Genomic DNA, 13,218 nt, shown 5'->3' on the forward strand with positions numbered 1-13,218 from the left:
AAAGTGCAAAATAGAAAGTCGGTTCCAAGCATTATTTTATTGCCAACTTACCAAAAAGCCATAAAAAGCGCACGCACTTTGCTCACGTGGCCACTCTCAGCAAATCACACACCGTTTCTCCCAATGTCTATTTTCGTAATCTCACAACTCATATCCACCACACTCACTATCTTCGCGCGTTGAGCTCAAAATGGCCGGAATCGTCCACGTGTAGTCAAATTAAAGCGAGTAGCATTGGAATGATGAAGTGAGAGAGTGGGGATGAGAAAAAAGAGCGAGGTTTAGATATTTAGAGGATCTAAAATACCAGGCTAAGTCGTCCACGTGGGCAACTAAAGAAAGACCGATCTGGAATCAGATATTGCACTTTTTAAGTTTGTTCTTTCTTTTCTCATTTCAAAAAAAAAAAAAAAAGTTTGTTCTTTCTTTTCTTTTTTTCTTTTTTTTTTGTTTTTTTTTTTTAATTTTCCCCCAAACAAGAAATATAAACCAAACAAAGCTCTGAATCTCACGAAAATATCTCTCTTTCTTTTCATTTCTCTTTCTTTTCTTTTGGATCCAAATATCGAATTCACAAATTCAGAGAGTATTCGGATATGATTTGATGTTGATGAAGATGAGCGAGTACGAATTCTTCGGCGGCGAAAATGGCGGCGGCGATGAGGACAGAGTGACGGAGTGGGAGGTTGGGCTACCGAGCGTCGACGATTTGACGCCGTTATCGCAGCTGTTGATATCGCCGGAGCTGGCTTCGGCGTTCAGTATTTCGCCGGAACCCTACAGGACCGCCGTGGAAGTCAACCGCGCGTCGCAAACAACGTTCTCGACTCTCCGTGGGGTCAACCACTCGACGGCGAAGGGGTCGCTGTTCGAAACGACGGATCCGGATCCTGACCCGGACCAGGACCCGATGGTCGTGGAGGCGGACGAGAACGAGACTACCGATCGAGACGGGTCCGGGTCGGATCCGAAAAGATCGAGAAAAGACGACGAGGGTTGTGTGGAGATAGAGGTAGAAGAAGTCGATTCGGCACTCCGTAACAACGAGAACGACGAGTCGTCGGCGGCGGCGAGGGCGGTGAAACGGCCGCGTTTGGTTTGGACCCCACAGCTACACAAGCGATTCGTGGACGTGGTGGGCCACCTGGGGATCAAAAACGCGGTTCCGAAAACAATCATGCAGCTGATGAACGTGGAAGGCTTGACTCGCGAGAACGTCGCCAGTCATCTCCAGAAGTATCGCCTGTACCTCAAGCGACAGCAAGGCGGCGGCGGCGGCGGAGGAGGAGGAGGAGGAGGAGGTGGGTTGTTTTCCGATGGGCCGTCGTCGACCTCCACTTCCACCTCCGATCATCTCTTCGCTTCCACTACTCCTCACCTGCCTAATTACCACATGCCCACCATGATGCCTCAAATGCTCGGCCACATGGGTATGCCACCCATGGGTCATCATCATCATCATCATCAGTACAATATGTTCCAGCAGCAACAGCAACAGTCTGGGAATAGTAATTATCAATATCCTGTTGCGCCTAATGAGAATTGAATTAACAGAGGTGAGGTTGTCGAAGCCCAACCAAAAAAAAAAAAAGATCTTTTTCTCTCTGTACTATTTGTGTTTTACTTTTATTGCTTAAAAACTGTCTTAACTGTCTTGTCTTAATTTGTTTAGCAATGATCAGTTTTTTACTATTATTTCCCCCATATTGTAATTCCAATAAATATGTCTCTCTAGCCCACACTGCATTTATGTAGGTAGCTTTTTTGGTATTTTAGTTGGAGAGTTACAACTTACAACCGAGAACTTATAAAAGGAGGAGGTGTCAGTCGAGCTAGAAAATAAGCTATGTGATTGAATTTAATTGGGAAACGTAATATATAATAATGCTTAAGGAACTATGGCTAAGTTTTAGGCCTGTATGTAATGTGGTTTTTAAGTTATTGTCAGATGATTTATGGTATGTTTTTGTGTAGATCCAGATGTTCATCAAGTGGGTCAAAGCTAAAAGTCTTGCAACCCGAGGTTGCTTCATTGATAATCTTGAACCTCACAGACGTGGAGGTGTTCTTAGGAATTTATATGCAGACAATTTGAATCCCATACTGCATACTCTCTTCCTATATGATCTGGAATTTTGTTCCAACCAGGCTAAGTTTTGAACTTTCGCCTCAGTATATAATACATAGCCATTTTTTAGTTTCCTGGTAGCAGCAGGAGATTCATGGGGTACTAATTTTAGTCCCTAGTTGACACCAAGTCATCAAGTACACTCTTAACCTATTCTTTTATTGATAAAGTGTTTTTCTCAAGTATTGATTGGATGTATTAATTCTTCTTCTTCAGCTGAAAAGCAAAAGTAAAATAATAATAAAAAAGAAAGACAAAAAAAAAAAACTTAGCAAAACTGGGTCAATTGTCCTTCATTGTTGGGTTCAATGTCACCTTTTTGCCTCCTTACTCATGAGAGAGAGAGAGAGAGAGAGAGTTGGTTTTAATTCTTAATTTGCGTTTACATTTGTAATCTCTTAAGATATTAGATATATATATATATATATTTCCAAATGCTCGTCAGAATAATGTGGATCTAATAATTCGCTATGCAGATTGATTTTGATGTTTAAACTCAAGAAGTCCCTTACTTGAGATGGTGATATCATCTGCTCTGTTATGCTTTTCGTTTTGTGAAGTGCAATTTATAAGTTCTGCAGAAGCTACTTTAGGGCCGTTTGTTTGCAACTTCATGGGTCTTGACAATGCATGATGTTTGGCTTATATATTTTATTAGTATTAGCTGCAGTGACTCTGATGCAGCTGTTGGAAAGTTCTGTTGCAGAACTATTGGAGTGTTTACAATGTTTTGAATACGAACTTTATCAAAATTCAGTCACCGTTTTGTAATTGTTTCTTTTTTCATAGAGTATTTGAACAACTTTGTACTTCTTCTTGAAAGTTCACAGTGAATTAGAAGTGCAATTATTGTATTGAATTATATTTATTATTCACATTATTCTAATCACCATAACATCGTTTCTGTTTCTCCCTCTGTAATTTTTATGCTATTTCTGACGTTTTGGTTTGGCTCCTTTCCCATTAAGAACCCCTTCATTATCTCCCATTTTTAGTTGGATGTAAGACATGGCAAATAAAAAAAATCTAAATGTCAAAAGAATGCCACACACACAAAGTATTGGCATTGCGATCTCTCGCGCTTGCATAGCATGACATGGACTCACCAAGCTGTTTGGCCTGAAAATGAAGCATCAGTAGTGCCTAAGGCGCTGGTGTTGGCAAGGAAGATGGTGGGAACGCTTTGAGGGATGAATGAGCAATTGAGTATGAGGGAAGGTCCAAGCTGAGGAAGGTGGCAATCAAAGGCAAAGAGAGAATGTCCAGGTCTGATCCACCCTTATCCGCCTGACAACCAGCTCTACTACATTGTCAGCAAGACAAAGATCCTTGCCATAGACTGCAACATCAAGTTCATTGCCTTCATCTCCAAGCTTTTCCGCCCTCAGCGATGGTGCTGACACCATGCCAACATCTCCTTCAAGGACTAGCTCCCCGGCGAGGACCTCAATGCCTGATTTCCACTACCAAATAGGGAGTAATTTATGTCTGTTGATGTGCCTTTCAAATATATGGAAAAGCATTTTATTTTATTTTATTTTTTATTTAATTTAATTTTATCGTTCATGTGTCTTTCAAATATATGGCTGTGGTATTGAATTATCTTTCTTGAACGTTTTTGGCTGAATCGAATTTTATGAGATGGATTTAGTTTGGGAAAAGGAGAATGACCAACGGATTAGTAAGAGGATGATTTGGGAATAGAATATGTTCTCTTGAATATGAAAATGGAAGAGCATTTTATCTACCTAACTTTGAAGCATGTCCTCCTTCTCAAGAAAAGAAAGCTTTGAAGCATGTCCTGTGATTGCCCACCTTTGTGCTTTTTGTTGCCACCCATTTGGCCATTTCTACATAGAGCATGGTCTATTATTTATATCAAAAATTCATCTCACGTCATGTATGGGATACATGGAAGAGTTGAACTATTTAAAACACGAAGAGAAGCTCTAGTGGCTTTAGAACCTCCTCTTTGCACTTGCAGATGTATAACTTTTGCTGCAGTATCAAGGCTTTGGCAAAGACTAGAGAATCCTTAGGGCTAAATATTAGAATAACCAACTCCTGCAAGGATGAAGAAATTTTCTCTAGATGCGGTTGTGTTAGAAGAAGTGCAGAATCGAAGAAAGGCATAAGTGAAAATGACTTCTGGTTTTTTTGATAAACCAAAATGACTTCTGGTTGAAAAGACTTTTTAACTTCATTGTGAGTTACTAGCATTTGTTTGGGTGGCATTAAAAACATAGCTTTTTGATGGTCAGAATTTGTTTAATCTTCTCTCAAATGGTATGATAAGTGGTCTTGAATGACATTGTAGTAAAGTTTTTTTTGGTTGAGATTCATGGTTCCTTTTACTATTATTCGGATAGGTCATGTTATTTTCTTTGGACTTTCGGTTGATGTTGAGTTACACCCACATGCACCTCACTTGCAGAGCCAGAGATATCTGGCTCCAAGTTTACTCTGGATGGAGTTTGCTGAAGTCTTTGAGGCCTCTCTGTGTACTGAACTCTTAACAACTTATGTCATGTTGCGAATCAAGATGGTTTTCAGTTTTCAGTGTACATGCTTAAAAGGCAAGTCAAACTGAAGGTTATTTAATAGATAGTTTACTCGAATTGAACTTGTGCGAGATTTGGTTGGTTTCTAAACAACAATATCATTGAATGATCATCGTTTCATGATTGCCTTTTGATTAGGCTTCTCCCTGGTGGTGCCTTCTTTGGATCATTATATTACTATCAAATGAACCAAAGCCACATAGAGGTCTGTTATCTAATTTCACAAAAAGAATACGGTTTTTTTTTTTAATGATTGTAATCTGATTTTTTAGTGACTGAATCTTCCTCTTTAGTTGCTGTGCAATGCTGTGATTCGATAGTTAATGAAACCAGTGCCACTTACAAAGGAGCTCGTGCAATAGAGATAAAATATTACTAGTTGAAAGGGACGAATGGCCGGGCACAATGCTTGAAGGAATCCAAGTGGGGTTTTTGCTCTTTTTCTTTTCTTTCTTTCTTTCTGCTCTTCTCTTTATTGGTGTTTTTTTTTTTTTTTTTCCTCGGTTGTCAAGTGGGCCTGCTTTAGAGTTAGGTCCCATTATCTTTGTTTGTTATCCTTTTGGGGTTGATGCTTGCGTCGTTGGTCTAACAGGATCCATTCCTTTAGAAATGTGCGTTATGCAGTCAGGCAGTACATTGGTTGAGCAAGATCCGTTCCTCCATATTGGATGCCTGTTATAGTCACCTCTCTCACTTTTATTTCGTGGAGTTTGAGAGATGTGATTGATATTTTAGTCTTTTCCTCGTATTCTTTTGGAGAGATTGATATTTTAGGTGCAAAAACACTCCTCGTATTCTTTTGACTCGAAATGGGTAGATAAAATAATATTAAAAAAAGAATATAAAAATATTATTTATATAAAATATAGTGTATAATAGATGGACTGATATGAGTGATTTGTAAAATTGATTATGCAAAAATATATATATATATATATTTTTTTTTTGTAAAATAGACGAATGTTTTGCTACCACTAATGTGGTTGCTCTAATAGTAATATTATCATAAAATGATTCTATTCAATTTCCTTCATGTTGCTCTCAAATAAGATTACTTACATTTTATTCATTTTCATTCATTTCCATTCTTTCATTTTAAAATATAAAACATCTAATCAAGGTTACTTAATTCTATTCCATTTCATTCATTTCCCTTACTTAAATATATTTCATTCTATTCCATTTATTTCCATTCCCTTATAATCATTTACTTTCATTCCATTTTTTTATGAACTCTTAAACGGAGCCTTACCATCACATCAAGCCTCGACCTCAATCACACGTATCTTTTCTTTTTTGGTTTTGAACTTATTGATAGTTGGATATTAACATCGTGTGTGTGTGGTGGAATGTCGTCTTGCTAATGTTAGATGTTTTCACTATGCTAACTATCACCGAGCCATTGGTTGGTGGATTAAGATTGAGAAAATATGGGGCATGTTTTCTTCAAATTCAAGTGTGAGATCAATTTAACAATAGAATTATATATAATTATGAGTTATGGAATTGGCAATCTGAAAATAATTAGAACCGTGGCTCCTATTACTCTCCCCCTAATTCAAAGGCAGAGAGAGGAGAATAAATTTGGTGGCGGAGGATGATCTTCGTTCCAAACTTCCTGTCTTCTATTTTTGATCTGGTTGCAAAGGATTGATTGTCCCCAAGAGTAGCTGATGGACAATAAACATCCTACTATAGATCTAATTGGAAATAACAGAAGTTTATCTGCTATATCTTACATCCTTTCCTGATATCATTGATAGCATGCAGTTCATTTTCTTTCCGAGTTTAAATGGTCCATTTCCAACATAGCTCCCATCCTGTTCCAAAAGTGGTAACTAATGTCATATTCTGGGTTGTGCAATAATTTTCAACTACCTTGTAATGAGGAGTCGAACCATGGATGACCCAAAAGCAGAAGTGTAACAAGATCCAAAAGGCAGCTATGGTGAAGAAACATTAGAAGCATGAAGCAAGAATGTGGCTGATGATCGCTTGAAGGATCCCACAAAATATCTCTCTGTTCTGTATGAAGCGTTGTACAACCTTTTAGAGTGATATTTTTGTATCAGCTGGCCTCTATCCAACTGCACCCGGGAAATTTTCTTAACTTTCGTTTCTTCATCATTCTCTTCAACCTTACAACATTCCCCCAACTTCCAGCATCAGCATACAAACTTGACAGTAGCAAATTGTTTCCTACACTGTCAGGCTCAAGCTCTGACAAATGCTCAGCTGCTACTTCAGCAAGATCTACATTCCCATGATTCCTGCATGCCCCTAGTAATGCACCCCATACAAATAAATCAGGCTCAATGGGCATTCCCTTAATCATATCATAAGCTTCAGCAAGTTTTCCAGCTCTACCAAGAAGATCCACCATGCATGCATAATGCTCAAGTCTTGGCATAATCCTGTATTTTTCTTGCATCAAGTGGAACAGTCTCTGTCCAAATTCAACCATCCCTGCATGGCTACAAGCAGTTAGAACTGCTGTGAAAGTCAGGTGATCAGGCTTCTTTCCATCTTCCTTCTCCATCTGATTGAACAGCTCAATTGCTTCATTGCAGTGCCCATGATTTGCGCACCCAAATATCATTGAATTCCAAGTAACTGTGTTCTTCTCAGACATCTGATAGAACATATTCCTTGCATCAGCTATAAATCCACATTTTGAGTACATGTCAACAAGAGCACTCCTTACAAATATATCATTCTCAACTCCAATCACCAATGCATACCCATGAATCTCCTTCCCGCACTTTACATTAGCCGCAGTTGCACAAGCAGGTAAGAGACTACTTACTGTAGCAGAAGTCGGATAGAACCCATGATCCAACAACTTTCTAAACATAGCAAACGCTTCATCATTACGGAAATTCTGCACAAATCCTGATATAACTGAAGTCCAAGATACCACATCAGGCTCAACCCCATTGCTATACATCAAACTAAACAGTTCAGATACCATTACTTGATCACCCTTTTGTGAAAACCCTGCAATTAAGCTATTCCAAGTCACTACATTAGGCTTCACTCCTAAAGCTTGCATCTTTTTCACCAAATCCAATGCTTCTTTGGCAAACCCATGTTGAGCATAGCCCGAAACCATAGCATTCAATGCCACCAAATCCTTTTCAACCATTCCATCATATACGCGCCACGCCTTTTCAACTTGGCCACATTTCGAGTACATATCAATCAATGCACTATTCACAAAAGCATCAGATTCAAATGAACACTTCAAAACTAACCCATGTACTTTCTCCCCGGATTAAGACATGACCACAGGCTTTGAGAATGCTGGGAATGACAAACTTGTTTGGTCTCAACCCTTGTCCTTGCATCTCACGGAACACACCCAGAGCCTCCTGGTAAAAGCCGCACCGAGCATAGGCTCCGATAAGGGCGATCCAACGGTGTATATTTGTTGTGGGAATTTTGTCGAACAGTTTACGTGCATGGGATAGTTCTCCACAAACCGTGTAGAGGGCTATGAGTTTGGCGGCAAAATGGGTTAAACGAGCAAAGCCGGTTGTGATCAGGTGGGCATGTAGTTTTTTTCCTGAGTGCAACGCTCGATCTTGAGCGTACATCTCAATGTGTTTAGTGTAGGCATCGGGTGATGTCTGAAATGAACGGTAGATGATTGGGGGTTTTAAGGGGTTGCATCCTTGCAACAGGTGCAGAAGTGGGGATGAGACATAAACCATTTTAGGTTGGAGCTAAAAGCATTGTGAACGTACATATCAAAACAATGAGGTGGATTTCAAGGTTTTTATTTTTATTTTTATTTATTTATTTTTTTGAGCTGAAACAATAGTAGACTTTATTAATGTAAATCATGTTGTACAATGGGGAAGAGAAGAGGGGCATTTTTCTAATCAAATAATAGCCTCATTTTTCTCTTTTGCAGCACCAGCACGATTATATCGTAAGGGAATACTAGTAAAATAAATAAAATCAAAACTATCACAAATTAAACTAATATCTTCTAGAATCCATGCCGCCTCAAGAGAGCATAATCTGTCAGAGTTTAGAAAATCCACAAGTTCAGCAAAGTTTCTTTCCACTTCCACTTTAGAAAAACTAGTACTTTGGCAGAAAAGTAAAGCTTTCCTCATTACAAAAGTCATTGTGCACAGGGGTTTAAACTCTTCTCCACTCGGTCACAAGATGCAACAAGCACTTCACCCTTGTTGCGGATAATAAGACCAAAACCCACTGATGTAAGGTGGATTTCAAGTTAGTGCTCATTTGGATTGGCCTAAAACAGTTGAAACGCAAGTTTGCATTTATTTTTTTATTTTATTTTATTTTTTCACGCATTTTAGGCCAATTTTTTACTGTTCATTCACTATTGCGGCTACTGTTCATGAATAGTAGCCGCAATATTTAACTTTTTCCGTGAACAGTACACACAGTGCACTGTTTATGAACCCACAAATTTTACTTTTTCACAACTTTTTCATTAAAAATAGGTCCCACAGTACTATTTATACATTTAAAAATTATTTGCTATTGTGATTTTCAGTTTTCAGCTGTATCCAAATGGACCCTTAGTTTAATTAATTAGCTTTTTATAAATAAAAAAAAAATTGCAATTGGTAAAGTTTTTCTGGTTTCAAATAAGTCTATATAAAAAGAAAAGTCAATTAATATGTTGGCCTAAAAATAAAGAACAAGCATCATTAAAAAATAAAATTTAAAAAGTACTGTAAGGACACGTTTTGGTTCACAGCCCATCAGATTTGGACAATGGCCTAATGAGCTCAAAACAATAAATTTATTAGAGAGTGGGTTTGTTATTGAACGTTCAAAGAGTTAGAATGTAAATCACAATCGGCTAGTTGGTATTAGAATGAACAAGACAAACAATTTGAAAAGGAAAAATACTCCTTGGTCGAGTCTGAGGTAGGTATGTTCTTATATATTTCTCTTAGACTTATACAAATATTCAAGTTCTTGGTTACACCGTGATTTCTTTTATGGTTTTCTCCCCTCCCCTCTGTAATGGAGTCCTTCCCTTTTATGTTCCCTTCCCCTTTTTCATCTCAACCCTCCACGCATAGATTAGATTACTAATCTCCTTGATACTTGTCCCATTAGCACCTTCCTAAAATCTTTGTGAGGTAGCTGAAAGTCACAGTTCATGTATCACTTTAACATTAATGCGGCTAAGAGGTTAGATGCAGAACATTTAATATTGTGGTTGCAACTTTCTTCCCAGATATTTCTCAATTCTATGCTGACTCATCTTTTTCTAAAGTTTATCCTCCCAAGCACAGTTGCCTATTGCCCAGTACTTGATGGGTGGTCGGACTTTAGGCTTCCACTCTGTTGGTCGAGGAGGGGTTGCTCCTCAGACAATGTCACTTGTTCATTATGACCAGATCTCTTCCTCGGCCCAATAATCTTCCTACCTTCGCTAGTACTTATCTGTCCTCGAGCTAATTGACGTCCTCGGGTGCGGCCTACGGCCCAATATCCTTATTCGGGCCCTTCATCCCTACAAGTACCATCAATGAATATTCAAATAATTTAGACCACCCATGAACATCACACTCCCTTAAATAAAATAAAAAATAAAATCACTTTCCCAAAATAATAACTTATTAAATTCTCAAACCAAATTTTCAATCTAAGAATAGTTCATTCTATAATTGCAGTTTTGCTTTTAGGAGCACTCACATTAGTGGGTGTATAATAGAAAAATGTGTTAATTTTATACATTTTTGCTCAAAAGCTACCCATATCAGTAATCCATAATACTATATATTTACCTTTTTACTACAATAACTATATAAATATAAATGGCTAGTGTAGTTTTGTATTTTATTTTCTCTCACCTCTCCCATCAAATTCTTTATCTTCTCCTAACTGTCTTCCCTGACTCTATTTCCTCTTGAATCCTAGCAAAATGCTTTGCAAATTCATCAAACTCATCCTAAATCTAGAACCCAACTCATCAAATCCATATGCAAAATCTACATGAATCATTAAACCCTGATTGCAAAGAAGGCGGTGAAGAAGAAGCAGAAGTGAAGAAGAAGTAGAGCAACAACAAAGGATGAAAGAGAGGAGAGAGGCTAGAAAGGTAAGAGGTGAGAGAAGCGGGTGTTTGTGGGTTTGGGATGATACAGAGGTGAGAAGCAAGAGAATTATTTTTTAGATATGAGAGGAGAGAGATACTAAATGAAAATAATAATAAAAAAGAATAAAATAATTATTTAAGTAAAATAGAGTGTATAATAAATAATCTAATATAGATGTTTTTGAGAAGTAATTGTATAAAATAGAAAAAATAAGTCTTAATGCTAAAATTGACCAAAAAAATTTACATAAGCTGATGCAAATGCTTTAAAACTAAGATTTTACCAATAGTTCATCAGGCAAATGAGATTATAGAACAATGTATTACTTATATTAACGTTTACAAAATATCCATACAATAGTTTTATTTTTATTTTTATTTTTATCGTCCCTAAAAATTGCAGTTAATAGTGTACAAATCTTGATGTTCTATGCCTTACAAGAGTTTCCAAAGCTACCCATCTGCTCTATTAGTCCTGCAAGACTCACTTGTGTTGGAGATATTATACAAAGTAATAATGGAAAAACAAGGTTAACACAAAAGACAAACTGAAAATAAATAACTTGGAGGCACAATATCGTTTTCTTTAGACAATATTTGCCTCCCATACTATTGTTGCTAAAGGGTTATTACAAATTTGTTCACAGGATACAACCAAAGTGTTGAGTTTTATAGATAGTAATTCTGGAGAATAACAACAAAATTTCATGTGTTTCTCTCTAACTTACTATAGGGTTATATTTCAAGTGAACATAAGCCTCGATATGTACCTATGGGGTTATATTTTATCAAAAGGCACGTATAGAGAGTTAAAATGTTTCATAAAACCATTCACAAGGCTTAAAACCTCTTCAAACACACTAAACAGTCACCAGAAAATTCCAGAACTTGAATTTTCACTTTAATAATTTTATGAAACAATATTTTCCAAACTCAAACATCATCATTATTACAACTTATCCTTGTATATATACCTATATATACAATAACTTGGACTCGCCAACCTCTATACTCTATAGTTGAAGACTTGATTATCATTACTTATAATTACACTCACTGCCATTTTGTTCTCTTATGCACATATTTGGTCAGCATGGATGGCTTCTAGTTGCCAAAGAAGGGATTAGGATTCGTTGCAATACCTAAGGTATTGCACCGGATGCAATTCACCAAAATCATTCATAAATTTTTTTTTTACTTTTACTTTTTACTTCTTTTAATTTTTTCTTAACTTTTTTGAATCAATGGTTGAAATTGAAAGTTACTTTTTGTATCTATCAATCTCAACAATTTATAAGAATTGATATTGCACTTGATCTTAATCTCCAAAGAGGTTAGGTCGTACTAAGGACTGGATGCTTTTTGTGGCTTGAGCCATTGCGCTTGGGGCTTGTGACCCCTAAGCCGCTGGCATGAGGCTTTTAAGCTCCCACAATAACAATAAAGATAATGGAAAAAAAGAAGCGTGACAATCATAAAGAAAAAGAAGTAGAGAGAAGTGATGAACATGAATATCAATCATTACTTGATGATCGTAGTGACATGTTAGTGAACGACTGTGGCTTAAATTAGGATTATTTTCTTTAAAAAAAAAATAGATACGATCTATTTCATCATAAAAATAATAATTTTTTTACAAATTTAAAAGTACATATTGTATTTCTTTTAAAATCTCATTTACTCAATAAAAAATGATATATAACCTAAAATAAAACAATATTATGTATATTTTTAAATACGTAAAAAAAAGATCTTCATAGTGAAGCAATCTTCCTCCATTTCAAAAATAAATGGGAGAGGATGTTACTTTGCATGTTTGTTTTTACTAATTTAGATACACAATTTATTGAGGTAACAAGATAGAATTTGTAGATAAAAAAAATAAGTGCCTAGTTAATGAGGGTTGAGGACCCTTAACCTTAGAATACTTGTTAATTGACTATTTTAGGAAAGATTTATAACACTTTTATGAGAAATATAAAAAGCTTTCATAGAAATTAATCACATTTTTCTTTTCCTATAAAAAGTTTCTAAATATTTTTTCTAAATTGACTTCAGGGTATTCGTTAACTTTTACTAAAAGGAATAATAATGGTTGGTAGTGGGTACATATCCCCACCAATCTCAAATTATTGAGATAACAATAAGTTTAGAGGCATACCAAAATTGACAACAAATTTCACACGTCTAAGGTGGCAAATTATTAACGATGAATAATAAAGTAATATTAATAGTGGACCCATATGAAAATCAATATTAATCTATCAACTCAACAAGTGTAAGATTTATTGTAAAAATTATTGTGTATGTAATAATACTCGTTAGATAATAAATTGTGAAAAGATTATAAAATATACTTCATCATCACCATTGCTCTATATATTTTTTGATTTAAAATAAATGATATAGAGAACTGTATTCTAGACACATTTACA

At 36.4% G+C, this 13,218-nt stretch overlaps 2 protein-coding genes across 5 annotated transcripts; one reads left to right on the plus strand and one right to left on the minus strand.

The window, feature by feature from the left end:
- Window positions 1-411: 411 nt before the first annotated feature.
- On the plus strand, window positions 412-3,694 carry LOC112032157 (transcription factor PCL1). 4 transcript variants are annotated; one of them, XR_010628275.1, is made up of 3 exons: window positions 412-1,556; window positions 1,975-2,265; window positions 2,605-3,694. XR_010628275.1 is itself a non-coding variant. In XM_024064917.2 (2 exons), exon 1 carries the CDS (start codon window positions 605-607, stop codon window positions 1,544-1,546), a length of 942 nt encoding a protein of 313 aa, XP_023920685.1. In that variant the 5' UTR covers window positions 412-604; the 3' UTR covers window positions 1,547-1,556; window positions 1,975-2,310. The 4 variants fall into 4 exon arrangements, 3 of the variants coding, with proteins under 3 accessions (XP_023920685.1, XP_065627726.1, XP_023920684.1); XM_024064917.2 differs by lacking the exon at window positions 2,605-3,694 and having other exon boundaries at window positions 1,975-2,310; XM_065771654.1 differs by lacking the exon at window positions 2,605-3,694 and having other exon boundaries at window positions 1,981-2,310.
- A 2,454-nt stretch (window positions 3,695-6,148) lies between these two features.
- On the minus strand, window positions 6,149-8,956 carry LOC112032139 (pentatricopeptide repeat-containing protein At5g59600-like). Its single transcript, XM_024064898.2, is given in 2 exon segments — window positions 6,149-7,964; window positions 7,966-8,956. Coding segments are annotated over 2 exon segments (1,644 nt in total). The 5' UTR covers window positions 8,403-8,956; the 3' UTR covers window positions 6,149-6,757.
- Between the last annotated feature and the right edge of the window lie 4,262 nt (window positions 8,957-13,218).

This window comes from Quercus suber, unplaced genomic scaffold (genome assembly GCF_002906115.3).
Source record: "Quercus suber isolate HL8 unplaced genomic scaffold, Cork oak 2.0 scaffold_47, whole genome shotgun sequence".
Taxonomy (NCBI): domain Eukaryota; kingdom Viridiplantae; phylum Streptophyta; class Magnoliopsida; order Fagales; family Fagaceae; genus Quercus; species Quercus suber.